The sequence below is a fragment of the Pan troglodytes genome, chromosome 22, assembly GCF_028858775.2.
Source record: "Pan troglodytes isolate AG18354 chromosome 22, NHGRI_mPanTro3-v2.0_pri, whole genome shotgun sequence".
NCBI classification, from domain to species: domain Eukaryota; kingdom Metazoa; phylum Chordata; class Mammalia; order Primates; family Hominidae; genus Pan; species Pan troglodytes.
The window spans coordinates 22489006-22509121 of NC_072420.2; the positions used below are offsets into that span (position 1 = coordinate 22489006).

A 20116-nucleotide genomic window follows, 5' to 3' on the forward strand; every position below is an offset into this window, starting at 1 on the left:
AGGGTGGAATGAGAAGATGTCTATAAGCCAAAAACCAGGCCCTCATCAGCTGTCGAATCTGCTTTCACCTAAACTTGGACTTCTCAGGCTCTGGAACTGTGAGAAATTTCTCTTGTTTATAAGCCACTTAGTCTAAGATATTCTCTTATAATTGTCTAAATGTAATAAGCCAGAAATGGGCACCAAAAAGTAGAGGTGCTGCTCTAACAAATACCTGAAAATGTAGAAGAGGGTTTAGAATTGGGTAATGGCTAGAAGCTGTAAGAGTTTTGCAGTACATGCTAGAGAGTGTTGGCATTGCCTCAAATAGACTATTAAGGGAAATTCTTATGAGGGCCCACAAGGGAAAAAAGAGAGCTACATAGAAAGTCTCAATATTCTTTGTGAATACTTAAGTAATTCTGAACAGAATTCTGTTGATACAAATATAAACAGTAAAGGACGTTCTGATGAGGTCTCAGACAAAAATTATGACGTGTTGGACAATGGAGGAAAGGGCATCATTGTTAAAAAGTGGCAAAGAGGTCTGACGCGGTGGCACACGCTTGTCATCCCAGCACTTTGGAAGGCCGAGGCGGGCAGATCATGAGGTCCGGAGTTCGAGACCAGCCTGGCCAATATGGTGAAACCTTGTTTCTACTAAAAATATAAAAATTAGCTGGGCTTGGTGACATGCGCCTGTAATCCCAGCTACTCAGGAGGCTGAGGCAGGATAATTGCTTGAACCCAGGAGGCAGAGGTTGCAGTGAACCAAGATCATGCCATTGCACACCAGCCTGGGCAACACAGCAAGACTCCTTCTCAAGAAAAAAAAAAAAGTCGTGAAGAACTCAGGTACACTATGTTAGTATGCTAGTGTTTTTGGTAAGTTACAACTTGTGTGTGATGGAATCAGATATTCGCCTGGAAATTTCTAAACAAAGTGTTGAAGAAGCAGTCTGATTTTTCCTGACTGCTTATATTAAAGGGCTAGAGAAATACATGATTTAAAGATAGAATTATTAATCAAAAGGGATGCAGAACTTAAAGATTTGGAAAATTTTTACCATATCCATTTTGTAACAAATGAGAAAAACTGGGAAAGAACGTTAAGGGTTTGGCCAGGAGGACATTGGATATAGAGATTGATTAGCGTGGATCAGCCATCTCAGTCGAAGCTAGGAGTTATTTTTCCAGACAATGGAGGAATGTCCATGAAGCAGATACAAAGATAATTAGAGCTGCCACTCCCATCACAGGATCAGGATTCAAGTGCCTAGGAGACAGGAAGTTTCAAAGGAAGGTTTGAAGGTGCCTACAGGATCTCCTAGTGCCATCTCACATCGTGGGCTCTGCTCCTGTTATGCCAGCACTATGCCTCTCATTGTCCCAGGTGTGGCCCCATTGGGGCCTGGTCTTGGGTAGGACATGGTGGGTGCCCCTTCAGAGAACATAGGCAGCAAACTTTGGTCATGTTCCTGTGGAACCATCTCCACCAGGGCACAATGTGCCCCCAGGCCCTGGGAGCGTGGCTGCCTCCACGTGGATTTCAGAGGAAGGGCCTCTTAGCAGAGCTGCAGGCTCAGGTCCCTAGCTCTGGAGAGCCGCTGGGCCCCAGCAGAGAACTGGTGTAGGAGTGGGGCTCAGGCACTGAGCACACTTAGGGGCAGTGTGGGAGTGGAGCAAATCAATGGGAGTGGAGCCTTCTTAGCCTTGGAAATGGTGCCTTTATTAGATAGACCCCAGAGAGCTGCTTTGCCCCTTCTGCAATGTGAGGAAAAAGTGACATATGTATAAACCAGGAAGCAGGCCGTCACCAGACACTGAACCTGCCAGCTCCTTGGTCTTGGACTTCCCAGCCTCCAGAACTGTGACAAATAAAATTGTGTTGTTTATAAGCCTCCTAGTTTATGGTATTCTCTTTTAGCAGCCAGAATGGACTAAGACAGAAATATAGGGAAAAGGCTTCTTGGCGTTGGTCTGCACAATGATTATTTTGCATATGACAGCCAAAGCCTAGGCAACAAAAGCAAAAATAAACAAGTGGGATTGCATCAAGATGAAAAACTTCCGCACATAAAAGGAAACAACCAACAGAGCGAAAGGGAACGTATAAAATAGGAGATCATATTTGTCAGCCATATACCTGATAAGGGGTGAGTCTCCACAAATATATGAAAAATTCATACAACTCAATAGCACAAAACCAAATAACCCAATTAAAACATAAGCAAAGGATCAGAATAGCTATTTCCCAAAAGGAGACATACACATGGCCAATAGGTATATGAAACGGTGCTCAGTATCACTAATCATCAGAGAAATGAAATCAAACCACATTGAGATATCAACTCACACCTGTTGGGATGGCTTTTTTTTCAAAGAGAGAAAAGTTAAGTGTTCGCAAGCATGTAGAGAAAAGGTAAAAGTGTACACTTGTACACTGTTAGGGAAAATAGTATGACATTTCTTAATTCAGCAGTCCCATATCTGGGTATATATTCTCAAGCGAAATGTGTACGTCTATGTTCTTTGTAGCATTATTCACAAGAGCCAAGATATGGAAGCCACCTTAATGTCTATCTGTGAATGAATGGTTAAAGAAAATATGTATATACACACACACACACACACACACATATGCCATATTTATAATATATATACACACATATAATATTCCTGTATGCATACATATGTGTATAGAATGTTTATATATATTATATATAATATTGTTTATATATTAGAATATAGGATATTGTTATATATTTATACATATGTATACATTTATATACATTATTTATATGTACACACATATGTATATAGACATAAAAAAGAATTGCTGCATGATCTCACTTATATGTGGAATTTAAAAGAATCATACTCATAGAAGCAGTGAGTAAAATGGTGGTTGCCAGGAGTGAGAGATAAGGGAAATGAAGAAATGTTGGTCAAGGGATACAAAATTTCAGTTATGCAAGATGAATGCATTCTAGAGAGATAATGTACCGCATTGTGACTATAATTAATAATGCCATATTAATGATACATATGGATATGTGCTAAGTTAATAAGAAATGTAACTATAGTTAACAATACACATTAAAATGTACTAAGAGGCTACATATTAAGTGTACACATACAAACATATTAAAAAACTGGTAAATATGAGAATTGGTAGATATGTTTAATTAGCTTGAATTTGTGGTGATTATTTCAGAATGTATGCATATATCAAAACATCAAGTTAAACCCCTTAAATATATATAATTTTATTGGTAAATTATCTCTCAATAAAGCTGGGAGAAAAGCATATACAGTAATATCATTTTTCTTATTTATCATTTTTATTTTTGTTTGTATTGAATGTTTTATTGGGAGATAATACATTTTCCTTATAATTCACGTTTATGAGGATTTTCATTTACTACAAAGTGCTCTCTGTACTCTAGTTTTATATTAATAGGTCAATATAAAGCTATGGGTCATACAAAGCTTTAACTTAAGCTAGAATCATGTTCAAATCCAAACTCTGATGCTTAGTGGCTAGTTCATCTTTCTGAGCCTCCCTTTACTGGTGTAGGAAATGGAGAATGTAACCAAACTCTGTTAGTTCCGGTATTAAATGAAATAGGATCAGATAGGACTTGAATAGTAGATTTTTCCCTAAAACAAACTTTAATTTGGAAAAGTAAAATTTGTTTTCAGTGTTCAGCAACAAGAGCAGAGTGCATTTGTAATAAAGGATAACTACTATAGATTTAACAAGTGCCCTCATTGGGTCAGTTTTCTTTAAAAGTGGTGTTTCATTTGGTATAATTTTTAAAAACGTAAATTCAAGCACTAACTGCTGAATTATTATTTTACATTTAAAATGTGTAGGCTAGATGAGGGCTGAGGACAGTATTTATGGTATGTGATATGTGTCCTCACAAGATCCTTATAATAAAAAGATTCTCACAGTATAGTAGCCAAATACAATAATGAGGGCATGATCAATAACTGAGAAAAATTGTATAGAGATGTTATTAGGAGGTTAAATAGCTAAAATGGAGGTTAGAGTTTCTGTCAGCACAGAAGAGAGAGGAGCATTTAATTACAAAACCTTAACTCATCCCAGTTCACCTGGCTAAAAAAAAAATTAAAAAGTTTGTGGCAGAAAGAGAATTTGCCAATATGGACATTTAGGGAAGTTAGCAATTTTGTGAGTGAAAAAATTTAGCAATTTTCTGGTTATCTGACATCATGAAGATATTTTATGAATATTTTATAAAAACCTACGTATTTAGACTATAGAAGGAAATGTTTAGTAATTACACATTTATGATATTTTACATACTCAATGGACCTTGAAAAAACATCAGTTGAATTTTTCTTGAATAAATAATTTTACATATACTAAGAAGTATTATATTTGAAATGAAAAATACTATAAATTGTTTATGAAACATTTTGTTCAATGAAACTGTTATGTTTTTAAATTAATGTTTTTATATAAGGCAAAGTTTTTCTATTTAAATAGGAAGCCATCTGATTTTAAGGGTAATATGTACTTCCTGTATAAAATCTCACAGCAATTAAACTCCAATTGTTAAATTGTTTATTTTGAGTATAACTTATACTCATGATGGAAAGTTACATAAGCAGTACAATAAATATATTGTAAACATTTGGATGTGCTGAACTGTGATCTTAAAATAATGCCATCAACATATTGTTTTGATGAAAGTCCTAGACAAATGACACATCATTATTAGATTAATTTTTCTTTCCACTGTTCATCAAAATATATATCCATATAAATGTTTTATTAACCAATAATCTATCCATAAAAGTTATTTATACCAAAATATGTATGCATACAGGTAAAAGTATGATTCATAAAATATTTAAAGTACTGTTAAAAAAACTAAGAATTATATTATTAATATTATGCAAGTAATGAGAACTTCAAACACAATATAATTTGTGCAAAAATGCAAATGTAAATTTCAGAAGTAAGTGAAAATATAATTGAACTGAGATGATTACATATCTAAGCTTCTAAGGAAACTTAAAGACAATTTCATTAATAATGGAATTACCTCTGAAGTCATTCGTACATGTGGAGCTGGCATCAAAGTATTAAAATGTTCTGCGTGTGTATAGAAACAGTAAAAAATTATTTTTATTTTGCCTGTTGCTAACTCCTGCAGAAGTCAGTCAGATAATTCTCTCAAAAATAGACCTGCTTTTGCTTCTTTTAATTGTTTACAGATCAAAAGCTTTTTTAAGTGAGAAAGTTGAGGGACTTCATTGTGTTTTCAGATCTATCTGAGGGGATTAACACCAAGTGTTATTTTGGATGGTCAGTTTTACCCTTGCTAAGCTTTGTGATTTCTCATAGCTCTCTGAGTTGTTGCACAGTACTTGACAATATGAACAGTTCCATTGGGGTTAGGTGATAAAGCAGTTCTACATCTGTGGAGACTGTAATTGCTTACGTTGAATAGGACAAAAACCCCACGAAGAGAGCCAGGGTTTGAGAAACGAAAGAGAACATGAATAAAAATAATCTTACTTTAGAATTTTGCTGATCTTAGTTACCAAATATGTATTTAGTTGATGTCGTTGCTGCAATTGTTGTAAATATTCTATAGCCTCTACTTCTCTTGACAGCCAACAGGAAGTAATTTATAATGCATTATAGAAACAAAAAATTATTTTGTGTAGTTCCCTTTAATAAAGTCTGGTTCTCTAATAAAAAGAGAATAAACTTTCTTTTTTTTTTTTTTTTCACGCTTAATTCACTTTATTTTTCTTGTATAAAAACCCTATGTTGTAGCCACAGCTGGAGCCTGAGTCCGCTGCACGGAGACTCTGGTGTGGGTCTTGACGAGGTGGTCAGTGAATTCCTGATAGGGAGACTTGGTAAATACAGTCTCCTTCCAGAGGTCTGGGGTCAGGTAGCTGTAGGTCTTAGAAATGGCATCAAAGGTGGCCTTGGCGAAGTTGCCCAGGGTGGCAGTGCAGCCCCGGGCTGAGGTGTAGCAGTCATCGATACCAGCCATCATGAGCAGCTTCTTAGGCACAGGTGCGGAGACGATGCCAGTGCCCCTGGGTGCAGGGATGAGGCGCACCAGCACAGAGCCGCAGCGGCCTGTCACCTTGCAAGGGACAGTGTGGGGCTTGCCGATCTTGTTCCCCCAGTAGCCTCTGCGCACGGGGACGATGGAGAGCTTGGCCAGGATGATGGCCCCACGGATGGCGGTGGCCACCTCCTTGGAGCACTTAACACCCAGACCGACGTGGCCATTGTAGTCCCCGATAGCAACAAATGCCTTGAACCTGGTGCGCTGGCCGGCACGGGTCTGCTTCTGCGCTGGCATAATCTTCAAAACCTCATCCTTGAGAGAGGCCCCCAGGAAGAAATCAATGATCTCTGATTCCTTAATGGGCAGGGAGAAGAGATAGATCTCTTCCAGGGACTTGATCTTCATGTCCTTGACCAACCGGCCCAACTTGGTGACGGGCATCCACTCTTTATCCTCGGCCTTGCCTCCGCGAGCTCCGCGGCCTCGGCCCCGGCCCCGTCCACGGCCGCGACCCCGGCCCCGGATGCCACTGCCGAAACCTCCGCGGAAGCCACCGCGGTTCCCCATCCCCGGGCCACCAGGGCCTCCGGGCCCCACCGCTGCACCGGCGTCATCCGCCATTTGGTGTTTTGTCGGAAAAGAAGAAGCGAAAATAAACTTTCAAATTCAAATTTTTCTCTCTACTATGATCATTTCCAAACTTATAAAAAATGTAAAAAGATTTATATTTTTCAGTCATTTTTAAGTTAAAGTGTTTTTAATGTATCTTGACTTTTTTGTCTTTTTTGCCTTTATAGACAGGTGATAAAGCATTATTTCTAAAATTCAGTTATATATAAATGATGTAGAAATATTAGTGCAGGAAACTAGATTCTATAGAGAACTCATTTCTGTTGCCGTGTTAAAGAAAAAATCATGATTGTTTATAAGTTTTGGAAGAACCGTGTTAAGATTTGTAAATCGTGCTGACTAAATATAGCTTTAAAATACCTTAATTTATACTTTGTCCTTAAAAGCTTTTACTAGTTTGTAATCTAGATCTGCTTTCTCCTAATTCTGGAGTTTGAATTTCTAATAAATTACAAGGCAAGAACCCATCCCACACTTCAGTTTAAGGTTCTGTTGTTTTATTTATATATGCAGATTTAGGGAAAGAAAGTCTCACATTAACTAACTTTGTAATTTGAGGTACAACTCTATTATTGAGTACACAGCCTTTCATTTTCCAAGTGGTAGTTTTCTTTCAGTCCCTACCTTGGGTGTTCAGAAACTCTTGTTTGGTAAAATGCCAGTAAATTACAGATGATTTGATGTATATATCCTCTCATTTAAGAAAGGCAAGTCAAATTACAGATCCAGGCTTTGCCTCCTCCAAATCTTTTCCCTCTCTCACTTTAATGTAGTCTCAATGTGTGGAGTTCTATTTCACACAATAATCTTCATGTTCACGCAGTGTTAATAAGCCTCATAATAAGAGTTATTGCATCAAAACCTGCATTCAGAAATCAAAAACAAACTGACTTCTTGTATATAAACTTTGCAAAACTTACATCAGTAGGTTTATTTTATACCTCTTCCCTATAATTTTAAAGGTTATCTATAAAACCTCTCTTTGGCCAGCTTTCAGTTTTCATGTTTTAGCCCAGGACTGTAATAACAGTTTAGCCATCAGTGTGCCCTCTTCGCTCCTTTCTTCTGCCAACTGATGTGAAACTCAGTCAGTACATGGGTAAGCCTTGAATCTGAGAACAGAAACATGTGAGGAAACAGGGAAATTCCATTCTGAGTTGATACAGTGTAACTAAGGAAATACTTACCCTTGGCAGAGGTAGTGGGGCATGCAAAGCTCCTCATAGCGCCTGTGAAATGTTAAAGGAAGGGGATTGCTGACAATACAAGCCAGAAAGAGCTTTTGCCTGAAATACTCAGATAATTCGAGTAAGATCTGCACTTGATTTTTTTTTGCTGGGGTATGTGGGGTGAGTATCGTCTTTATTGTTTAACCTAAGTAATAACCTCAACTCTTCTCACAGTAGATTTGCCCTGGTACTTTGGTAGCTCTGCTGTTATCAATTTTTAACCTACAAAGATGAAGAAATCATATCTAGAATAATGATCTCTACACTTCTGATTTATGCAGGATTTTATTTGCAATGAAAGTGTATGTTTAAATTCTTTTGCTTCTCTTTTTGCCTTGTATTAAGAAATACAATTGAATATAAGCATTGCCAGATGCCATCACCAACGCAGCCAAGTCACAGACTACTGAATGCTCTTAAAATGATGTTGCAGCTGCACCAGGATATCACAGAAATATGGAAAGGCATACCATATATCAAAGTTGGCTGTTTTATAAAAGGGCGTTTATTCTTCAAGTCTTATTCCAAAACATGTTAGGCCTTAGGACAGTCAATATGATGTTATAGCACAGTCTGTGTTCTATTGCACTCTTTACCCTAATGAAGCATGACTAGATACAGCATGGGGCGTATAAGCCTAGTTCACCTTTGCTTTTGCTTTTAAAAATATTTATTATCTGATTAAATTAATAAAATATTGCGATTTTTAAACTCTTGTTAAAGGAGTTCAAGACCAACCTGAGCAACATAGTGAGACCCCATCTCTATTAAAACCAAACAAAATGCTAAATAAATGCCTTGATTGTAAACATTGAGGAAAAGAATGGAACAAAAGGAAGCATCAAAACAAGTTCATGTTATGCTGACTTTCAGCAGAGGCTTTACATCTTAAAGACAGTAAAATTCCAATTTACTAGCATTTTAGCAACCTTGGTTAAATTTCCTCTTCTCATTCCATAATCTATATAAACAACTCTTTATCTATGCACTCAGCTTCTCTTCAGTGTAACTATATACTTTTCTGGGGCTTAAATTATATACCATTAACTACCAATTATCAAGTCGGTTTGGGTTTACTGAAAAGTTTGCAGGTCATTACCCTGTCAGAAATCATTGAATTCAAGCCTTGGCTATGCCATTTATCCTTGCAGCTTCTAATCTGTAGGATTTCTGTGCCAATCAATCTATTCCCAATTGGCCTCCCTTAAATCTGAAATAATGTATCATAATCTGAGGCTTCAATAAGGCAGTACACTCTAAAAAGCAAGTTCAGTTTTCTTATAAGGTTGAGAAATTGAGAAATACAAAATTAAATTTTGCCATTTGGAAATTTAAATTTTTGTTGATTTTAGAACATCCGTACAGGATTAAGTAATGTCTAGTTGATATGTGTGTTGTGGCTATTAATATTTATCTGGTATTAAGTAATTTTTATATATTTTTTCTTTTAATTTTGGACACAGTACATTCAACAATGTATTTTTTTCTTTTCTAGAATGTGATAATATAGATTAAATGATTACAATACAAAATGCTAAGCCAGACCTAGTGGCCCACTCCTGAAATCCCAGACTTTGGGAGGCTGAGGTGGGCAGTTTGCTTGAGCCCAAGAGTTCAACACCAGCCTGAGCAACATAGTGAGACCCCATCTCTATAGAAAACAAACAAAATGCTAAATAAATACCATGATCATAAATATTGAGGAAAAGAATGGAACGCAAGGAAGTATCACAACAAATTTATTAAGTATCCTCATATAATACAGAGACTATGTTATCTAGTAAATTATAATTATTAGAAATAATATTAATAAATTATATTACAATATTATTGCATGTATATCATTTCTGGTCATGGTTTATGTAAAACTATAGTTCTGCAAAGATAATCCTAATTACCTATGATTTAATCTTTTATATCTCCTAATATTAATTGATTATGTGACTTGGAGTTACTGTGTAAACCAGACATAACTTCCTTTTGATTTTCATCAAGATATTGTTATATCCCCTAGCTGAGTTTCTGCTTTCTTTAGCAAAAGCATTTAAAGAAAGTGGCAACTATAAAATTCTGGTAGCTCCATCAGATGAATTTGTGAAGATGTAATATTTTGAAATCTGTAATTGCATCCAAAATTATCAAGGGTCAAATAACAAGGGTTGACATGACCCAGATATTTCTAGTAACCTTTATTTCCCTGTGCCTTTTCATATTCTTCCTTAGTGTCTTATTGAATCCAGGTCTGGTAGAGTATGTAAATGAGAAGAAACTCAGAGTGAAAATACAAGTTATGAGTAGGCTTCAAACTAGAATTAAAACAACTTGATTTGATTTGAAATTGTAGAATAAACTATTTTTGCTGTAGTTTCAACTTTGTCACACTTGTTTGACATGACTAAATCACCTGACATTGGAAGCCAATCTGCATATTAAATTCCATGGTTCTATTAAATACTATAGAAATAATCTATGTAGAGTACTTCTACTTGAGACACATACAGAATATATGCATTTTAGCATCATTAACATCATTCTTGGTTTTTGGATATTAAAAAGATTTAACTTTCTACTTTGAGAATGTGTCACAAATGAAACGGGTAGTTTTCTTTGAAAGTACGTGGCTTGGAAAGCTAAAATAGAGGTGAAGAAGAGAACTATTCACAAATCATTTTCTTCTTATATGACTTATCTATTTTTTAGGTATTTCATGGAAAGATTTCAGTGAAATTATTCACTCAGAATTGTAATAGTTTGATTTGTTTTCCTTATTAAAATGTGTCCAATTAGATATATATGTATATATATGTTTTATTTTGTTTTGTTTTGTTTTTCTTCTAGCAATGGTTGTTTTGAGCAACCTGGAACCAAATACAACTTATGAAATCAGGGTTGCAGCTGTAAATGGAAAGGGACAAGGAGACTACAGTAAAATAGAAATCTTCCAAACATTACCAGTTCGTAAGTAATCATCTCTATTTTTTATTCTCTTTTGTCATTTTCTTCACTTGCAAATTTAATAGATTTTAAAATGTAGGGAGATGTTTCAACACTTTTGAGACATGAATTATGTCTTTGGTGAAGTGGTTTCTGAAGACAGTGACATCTCAGATTTATTAACATAAAAATAACTTTGCTTTAGAGCAAGGCAAAAAAAAAAAAGAGTGCACTAGAATACACACAGTAAAAATTGTTCCCGGGAAATTGTCCTCATTGCAAAAGTGTCCTTCTTACTTATGGTCTGATTAATTGGATTGTAGTCTTCAGACTATATTCTGGGAGAAGAAAAATGTCTATGTAACATGTTCAATATTTTGTTCTTTTTGGAGGCCTGACTATTGACCTTGTTCCACAAATTATATGGGCTCTAAGTGTCAAAAAAGGAATCATTATGTTAATTCATTACAACAGTGACTGCAGGAGAAGCCTTGTTCTGGTAACTATCATATTTTGGGGAATTGTAAGTTAATTGAGTTTACATAGAGTGAAGATTAAATTTTAAAAGACTTAACATTTCCTTTATGTTAAATAAATTACTTTAAATGTGAGAAAACATAATAAATATGACTGAACCACTGTTATAAAAATCTATGCATAACACTGCCTGATATATATATCTTTTTATATATATATATATCGTTGTATATGTGTATATATATATCTTTATATATATATATATGTTAGGACAGTCAAAATGGCTGCAATATATTATCTTACAGAGTATCTCTCTATTGGTAATCATAAAATCTGTCAGGTAAGTTTCTTTTCTCCATTCCCAATGCTAGTGGTTAAGATAACCAGCCAGATATGGTGGCTTACACCTGTAATCCCAGCATTTTGGAAGGCTGAGGCAGGCAGATCACTTGAACCAAGAAGCTCAAGACCAGCCTGGGTGATATAGTAAAACCCTATCTCTCCAAAAAACAATAAAAAAAGAATCAGCTGGGTGTGGTGGTATGCACTTGTACTCCCAGCTACTTGGGAGGCTGAGGTGAGAGCTGAGAAGATCACCTGAGTCTGGGGAAGTCAAGGCTGAAATGAGCCATGATCACACTATGGAACTCCATCCTGGGTGACAGAGTGAGACCCTGCCTCAAAAAAAGAATGAAGAAAAGAAAGAAAGAAAAAAGAAATGACAATAACCTGCTGAGAAGAAATAACAGGTCATTCCGGTTTAGAGATATGAAATCCTTTTCAGTGCATGGTCTGTTTTTCTTGGCCCTTCACATAGAAAATTCTTGCACTTTGGTAGATCCCTGTTCTATTCAAAACAATATAAGCATCATTGTTATATGGCTATCTCTATGTTGAAGTATAATATCAAAGGCAAGTATATGAATGAACCTAGAAGAAAATGAAATATTGAAACACAGGTCTATAAAATTGGATACTGCAAACTTTATTCAAATTTGCACCCAGGAAAGAAAATGCTTATTAAAGCACGTTTACTAATTGCAAGTCATTATCTTTACTGGTAGGTATATATTCCATACAGATTGATGTGTTAATGTATTCTTATTAATAAATGCTTACAAAACATTTACAAACTAAATTTACATTAAGAAAATAAAAATGATTTAATACTATTAATAATAAGAGAAATAAAATTTTACATTTGTGCAATGCTATACTTTTCTCAGAGCATTTGCATATCAGTGAAAATAATATATTTGGTCCTCAGGCTACAGTTTTGGCATGACACTTCTAGATTTATAATGTTGCTGCTTCTTGGATGGGGAAAATGATCAGAAATTATATCACAAAAGGGCAATGTCAAATGGTAAATCCAGGATAACACCATATATTTTGATTACATTACTGTTCTTTTTATTAAAATATAGTTTCTCTAGGTATCTGAAATGTGTGCAAATGAAGAAATGTTGTATTGTATATCTAGGTGAACCAAGTCCTCCATCCATACATGGACAGCCAAGCAGTGGAAAGAGCTTTAAACTCAGCATCACCAAACAGGACGATGGAGGGGCCCCTATTTTGGAATACATTGTGAAATATAGAAGTGTAAGTACCTTGTTTATTATCATATCATGCTAGGTTTTTTCAAATTAAATTGAGTTGCACTGAATTTATAAACGTATCAGGAGAGAATGTGTATTTAGTAATTGTGGTAGTAAATGCTGATCTTCCTTCCATTCCTGACAGTCATCATTGTGGTTTTTTTTTATTTTTTTTGTAAAATCTAAGCATGGATCATCAAAGTATTCTCATGGTTTTCATCTTATGATTTTTAGGTGTGAAGTGGGACAAGTAAACATTTCAGAAATGAGATATTATTTCCCCTGTTTTGCTGACAAGCTTCTCATTTTATTTGATATTAGTAACTTCAGGCTAAGTCCCTGGCAATCATATGTTAGGTAATATTATTAGAAAAATCATACCTCAAAACAAATTAATCAAATAATTTGACTTACTTATCCATAATGTTTAACAAAGAATGGCCACGGTGAACTTGATGAAGAGGGAATCCTTTTCTTCAACTTTAATTAGCACTATCCAGTAAGGATGTTTGGAGAGCTAAAAACTGCACACAGATTTTTGATAGCGGTTAGAGGTAAACAATGTTCACTAGTTGCAGAGTCATAGAGTGACACTATGGACAACTGCGTTTTGCCTTCAGAAAAGATGATTTCAAAAGCCACTGAAAATAATTTCTTCAACATTTTTTTCAATAAGTACCTTGGAGTATTGGTGTCTACTGTAAAATAAGTTAAAAATGAAACACAATTTTAAGTTAAATTTTCTAAGATTCATACAACATGCGTTTTATGCTTATGTTGACTGAATCCATATTAGTGCTATCCAAATTAATTATATTTTAGCAGATCATGTTTAAAATAATTACTCCATAGTAGTGTGTGGGTTAATTTTCAGTATTTTCTCACATATCCCCAATTTTCTAAATTATAATACTGCTGCTTCTAAATGGAAAGATCTACATCCTGAGGGGTAATAAAAAAGAAAAATTTGATTTTGAATGGCATATTTTAATAATTAATTTTAGATATCAAATCAATTTTTAAAATTTAAGATTAATACTCCTTTCAGAGGACAAGTTTTTGTCCCAGCTTTCATACTCAAGTGAGGTCTCTTGGCCATTCTCATTTGCACATTTATAAACACGGTAGAAGGGAGATAATCTTTTCTAGGGAGGTAGGCTTGGCCAGAATTCATGAATTGGACAGTTAGAACAGGCTTTCCATGCAGATTGTTGCTCACAATTCTAGGATGAAAAAATTTATTGTACAAAATACTGGGGGATAGTAACAGTTTATAAGGAATTCTAATAAAATCCCACAGTGAACTCTAAAATGCAATGACTACTTGTGAGACAACGTGTTGTATATTTTTATTTGTACTGTATTGTCAGTAGTGGCCCCAGTCATTGATGTAATCAAAAATATTTCTTGAGTAGCGCTGCATCTATTTAGAGCAAAGCAGAGTCACAAAATGGAAATAACGACATTTTAGGCAGCCATATATTTATGTATACATATACATAGTTTAAAACATAAATTACTATTTTAAAAATCTGACTTCAAATTCATATTGATTTCTTTAAATGTGGGTTAGAATTAATCTTTTTTGAGAAGTTATGTGTGAAACACAGATGGATAGAAATAAGTAAGATTTTAAGCATAATGAGATTAGTAAGATTGAAGAGACTCAAGTTCGTATAATGGTACTCAATAAATTTTACCTTTGCACATAGTTGGTAAGGTATAGTTGATACGGCTTACTGACAAAGTTTAAACAAGAACAAATTTTGTCTCCAGTAAAGTTACTCCTTCCATTTTCTTGCCTTTCTCTTTCTCCTCCCAACCTAATGGTAAAAGTGCCTGGTTTCTTCCCAGTTACCCAGTGTCTGTGCTTACCACACCAATAAAAGTATGTCATTTTCCCTCCTCTTCTTTCTAATTTCCAACCCTTTCTAACTCCAGAAGTGCTAGAGGATCTGTTTTTCATAACACATTGGAAATGATTGATTGTATTAATTATACATAACTATAATTGTCTGATAATCAATCAATTACTAAGTTATCCATCTTAGAGCTACTATCATTTTAACAGGGGACATTGTTTTAATAGTAGAAATTTAGGCACCTATGGCAAATTTTGCAAAGGGAATGGTTCCATATCCTTTGTATTATGAGATAGGCATTGCTCACTCTTGGATATTTTGTATTTTGTAATTAATCAAATATAAAGTGATACTTTTTCACATTTTTTTCAAGCGCCAATGGAAAGTTAGAGAATTTGAGTGACTTGGTGGGGAGAGGGAGCAGACATCAGAATGTAATTCATAACAGTCTAATATGGATGGCAGCAGTACTGGGCAAGAGGCAACCCCTCAATCAATATCTCATCTCAGCTCAACTGCCCAGCTCTTGTGCCTTCGGAAACAGCCATCCTGGCACAGTTTCTCTTGACCATATCACTTGATAGTATGCCTTCTAGTTTCATCATTAAAATACTCTATATATCCCTATTTTGTTGTTGTCTCTTCTCTTCTCCACCTCCTCCATCCTGTCAACATCATGCTCTGAGGATCCAATTGGAGATACCATGATTGAATAAAAAGTGAAATAACTACTTCAAAAAGTTCTTGATCATCTGTTCTCTTTATATGATTCCAAACTACTTCATCTATTAGTTTCTCAAACCACATGAACTCCACAGTGGAGTAAAGTGCAACTGAATAACTTGAAAAATGGTTTAGACATATTCAATATATTTTTAATAAAAAATGAAGAAAAAAGTACATAGAGGAATCTGGAAAATAAGGAACAGCTCTAAGATTTTCACTTCTTGATTTCTTCTTTGGCCACATCTTTCAACTCCAGTGTGCACAGGGCTATATTCTGAGAACAATGTAATTTAGACAATATATTCTTTATATGACTTGATTTCTAGCAGACACTGAATCTAAGCCTTTAATTTGGGTTTCACTGGGAAAGGACAAGAATAGCTATATCCTATTATAGAAAGTGTAAAACTCCCTGTAGATTATGAACCAGGAAACACCATTATTCTGTCAGCCTGTAATACAGCACATGGCTTTGTTCACTCACCCATTACAAAGACAGAATTTATTGGAACAGAACTAGAGTAATAAAAGCAGAATGAGATATCTCTGTGGACTCTTCATGAAAATTAATGTCTCTAACAATAAATCAGTAAGTTTAAACCGTGTGTTTGGAAAATAAAGACAAATATATTAATCTCATGAAATGTTTGGAAAAAATCATGAAGTTATTTTTACATCTACTTTGTACTTATAGTGTCAATGTAACTTCATATAATTTAGTACATAGATTTTTACATGTTTCCATGAGTTTTTCACCATTTTATTTCTAATTTGATGATAGCTATGGGATCATAAATATCACTTAGTGTTGGCATATTAAATACATTTCCTTAGCTAAAATAATTGGTAGCTTAAAATCAATTGTGAGGAAGTACTATAGGGACTAGCATTTGTAAGTCTTAATTGAACTTCTTAAGTAAGTTGGAGTCCACGAGGTTGTACACTATCTCAATAGCCACAGGATAAGAAAGATAAGTTTGAAAAGGGCATTAAAATAATAAATAAGTAAAATCAAGCTTTGGTTCTTAAGAAAACATATTTTCCAGTTAATAATGTTTATGTACGTACATGGAAATTTATTTAAAGCCATTATTGTTTAAGTTTTGAAGTATTTTTAAACAATGAATACTTATGGACATTAAAGAGTAGCAAGCATTTTAGTAATTTTTCTTTGCCGTAAGTTAAGAGGATGAGTTTTATTCTTCTTTGTATAGATAGACCTTATGTTGTCTGAATGAACAAATACAGCAAGAAATCAATAAAGAAATTAGCTCACTATGCAATTATAAATAGTATTATAAATAGAATAATTAATATGAGAAATAAGAAACATAAGAAAAAATGCACTGCCAGTGTTTATAGATATGAGAACACAGAAGGTAATGAATAGGAAAAATTAGATTTATTTTGCCTTAAGTACTATGTGGGTGGTGGAGACTAGCAACAGATTATGTGGGCCTAATTTTAAAAAGTTTACCAAGCGTCAGCACGTGGAACAAAGGCAAGTAGAATCTGTTATGATCATGGAAAAAGAGATTTAAATTTAGAACTCGGCTCAAATCTTCAAACCTTTAAATCTTCCAAATGTGTATATATATATATATATACACACACACACACACATACACACACACACACACACACTTATATATACTTTTATATACAATTCAATGTTTTAAATTTAAGATTAATATCTTTCTCAGAGGACAACTTTTTGTCCCAGGTTTCATGCTAACAATGATGAGTACCTGTTTGTTTCTTCTGGATATTCTGATATGGAGACTTTTGTGCCTCTATCCAGGACAGCTCTGAAGGACTCACTGGTCTCTCGATGAATCCGACAGTGCCATGGTATTCAAGCCAGGTCCCTTGATGCTTCTCATTTGCCCATTTGTAAACTCTTCTTGAATTCTGTAAATGGTCTATCTGTATATATATTTATAAATATATGCTTGTGTGTATATATATGCAATTATATATAATATACAAAATATATGTATAAATATATATATATTATATATATAAAATCCAGACTGATCAATCACCTCTCTGACATTGAGAGTAGCAAATGGAGTTTTAAATAATTTCTGGGCCTTCTGTGAGATCATGTAAGTATGAATACCTGAACCATGCTACCAGGGAATCCAGGAACCGGGAACTGCTTTATATACATACAAAATCTTAAATCATAGGACATGAGAGTCAGAAGAATCAAAACTTCATCTTGCTTATATGAGCTCACCTTCTCTATTGTCCTCTCATTTTATAATTGTTCAGTTTATATTTAAAATGATGCTGGTAATACATTTCATGAGACTTCAAAAGGAGTCAGTAAACTGTTTCTTGTTATGAATAAAAGCATCAAGGAGCCCCTGAAAATAAGAAAAGTGACCCTTACACCTTGCCTCTAATCTCCTCCCTATAGAGATGATAGCCAATACTTTCCTGAATGCTGATAGTATGACTTCAGAATCACTGTTAAGAAGTACCCTGAATTGCCATATGGCCCTGCTATTTTCTGACCAAAAAAAAAAAAAAAGGAATTGCTTAAGAGAAGCGATACCAAAGGCAAATGACCATTTTTTTCAGTAGCTGCCCTTCAACATTTAATTGGCTTATTAATAATAGCCATATTCAGCAAATCATCTCATTAAGTTACCTAGGGGAACATTTTGCAACTAGATTATCTTAAATTGTTCCCTAGGCATTTCAACCTTTGTAAATTAGACACTCTACAGATATGCATACTTGAGATTTTGATGCCAGGGGAGTATTTGGTAACACCCACTTTATTTTTTTTCCTATTCCCTAGGAATAGCAATTAGGGGATTAAAATGCCTTCTCGCCTAATGTTGAAAGGAAAATGTAATTGATTTATATTGGGAACATGTTAGAGCTCCCTTTGGTTTCTTATACTATCAGCCCAAATACTTAAAATGATGGAGGGCCCTTTAATTTATCATATTAAGGGCTTCAACAAATAAGAGCTAAATGATTGTTAATTTACAAGAGACTGCCTTGTGTTTGTACAGAAGTTTCACCTTAAATGTCTAATTTCCAAAAATGGTATTTTTGAAGCATTACCTGAAGGACATGACATCTATCTATCCCTCTAAAGAATACTTTTTTTTTTTTTTTTTGCCTGGGGTAATTAAGATCTCAGTTTTGGGCTTATTTTCTGGCTCTTTCGCCCACATCTTCACTCAGATACAAAACAAAACTGAATTCCAAGTATTTCCACAAAAATATTTACTCACATCAACCACTTCATCGTTACATAGAAAGTACTGAATAGCTGAGGTAATGCCAGGGCCACAGGGACATGCAGCTGTCTGCTGCCTCATGGGTCCCTTGTCTTCATACCACCCTTCAGTGTCGTTGCCATACACCCCTTCCTTCCCATATATGTGTGTGTATACGCAATTTATAACATAAAAATACATGCTATATGTATATATGTGCATATTCATACTGAATATGCTATACATAGCATTTATAATTACATGTTGTATGTGTTTGTGTGTGTATATATATACATACATTTAATGTAACATCTCAAATTACTTTTGGGTTGACTTCTTAAGCTTTTTTGTTCTATGTAGGTCTATATATATAACACATATATAATACATTATAAGACATATATATAATACACATATATAATGCACATATATATACACAATTTTTAAAAATTTATATGAAACAGCTACAGTGTTTGCTTATACATCTCCCAGTGATTATGCATCTAAGGCTTAAAATCACTGTGTTTCTTTTTGAATTTAAAGCTGTGTAAAAAACTGACACCTTCTTGTCATTAACTCAATTAGGACAAATGAAGAGAAAAATGGCGCTAGAGTGTATTATTTCCAGGAAGGGTGATATCACCTCCCCACCGGTGACCTGCCCAGCCCTTGACTTTATTAGGTATTATGTGCCTCCATTGCACCTTCTCATTTTTCAAAGGCCTCATGTCTTTGTTCTGGGCTGGTTTGTAAACTCCAACATGAGGGTACTGCACATGTCTTGGTCACTATTGTGTTCGTGCCTTCTAGAAAGTCCTCACTAATCAATTAACTGAATAAATAATTGATGAATGAGTGGGTGAAGACAGAGGGTGTTGTGATAGCTGTGGCTTTTTAGCATAGCTGCCCTACGCATTTCAAAATTGCAACTAGGTTTCTTTCTTAACCTTACTGTCCATTGATTAACTTAGAAAAGTTACAACCTCTCTTCTCAATTATTCCATCCTTCATACATCTCATAATACTTTAAGTAGTACTGGCTACAGGCCATTTTTATAAAAACAGATATTCATTAGTTTCAAAAATCAAGGCAAGTGCCTCTTGTGTATATTGATAACTTGTAGTGCTTGTTCATTTAAAACCAGGGCTTCGTTAGGGGTTCTAATATCTTCATTTTTACACGAAATAGTAAAACAGGCCGAACTTTTCTGTTCCTTTGTAATGGAAGGTCTACGTCACCAAAAAGTTTATTTCCTTTGTAATAAAAGTTCTATGTCACCAAAAAAAATATTAACTAGAAAAAGAGAATACTAGTATGTTATCAAAATTACAATATCTTCTTGCCTCCTTCTGAAGGACACTCCA

The 20116-nt window shown here is 34.7% G+C and overlaps 2 protein-coding genes across 6 annotated transcripts in view; one reads left to right on the plus strand and one right to left on the minus strand.

Moving 5' to 3' along the window:
• The window catches only part of NCAM2 (neural cell adhesion molecule 2), a 548173-nt gene that overhangs the window by 461016 nt on the left and 67041 nt on the right, over positions 1-20116 (plus strand). For all 5 annotated transcript variants that reach the window (XM_009446220.5, XM_054675113.2, XM_531397.8 and 2 more), the window contains 2 exons: positions 10748-10867; positions 12804-12925. In XM_009446220.5, the coding sequence (XP_009444495.3) occupies positions 10748-10867; positions 12804-12925 (242 nt within the window). The remainder of the gene's footprint in view (positions 1-10747; positions 10868-12803; positions 12926-20116) is intronic.
• LOC107970109 (small ribosomal subunit protein uS5-like) lies at positions 5739-6693 on the minus strand. The gene has a single exon (XM_054675115.1). The coding sequence runs from the start codon at positions 6669-6671 to the stop codon at positions 5790-5792; it is 882 nt and encodes a 293-aa protein (XP_054531090.1). The 5' UTR covers positions 6672-6693; the 3' UTR covers positions 5739-5789.

What these genes read in the sequence shown, in the direction of transcription:
- LOC107970109 (XM_054675115.1), bottom strand. Translation starts at nt 6,671, where the DNA reads ATGGCGGATGACGCCGGTGCAGCGGTGGGGCCCGGAGGCCCTGGTGGC.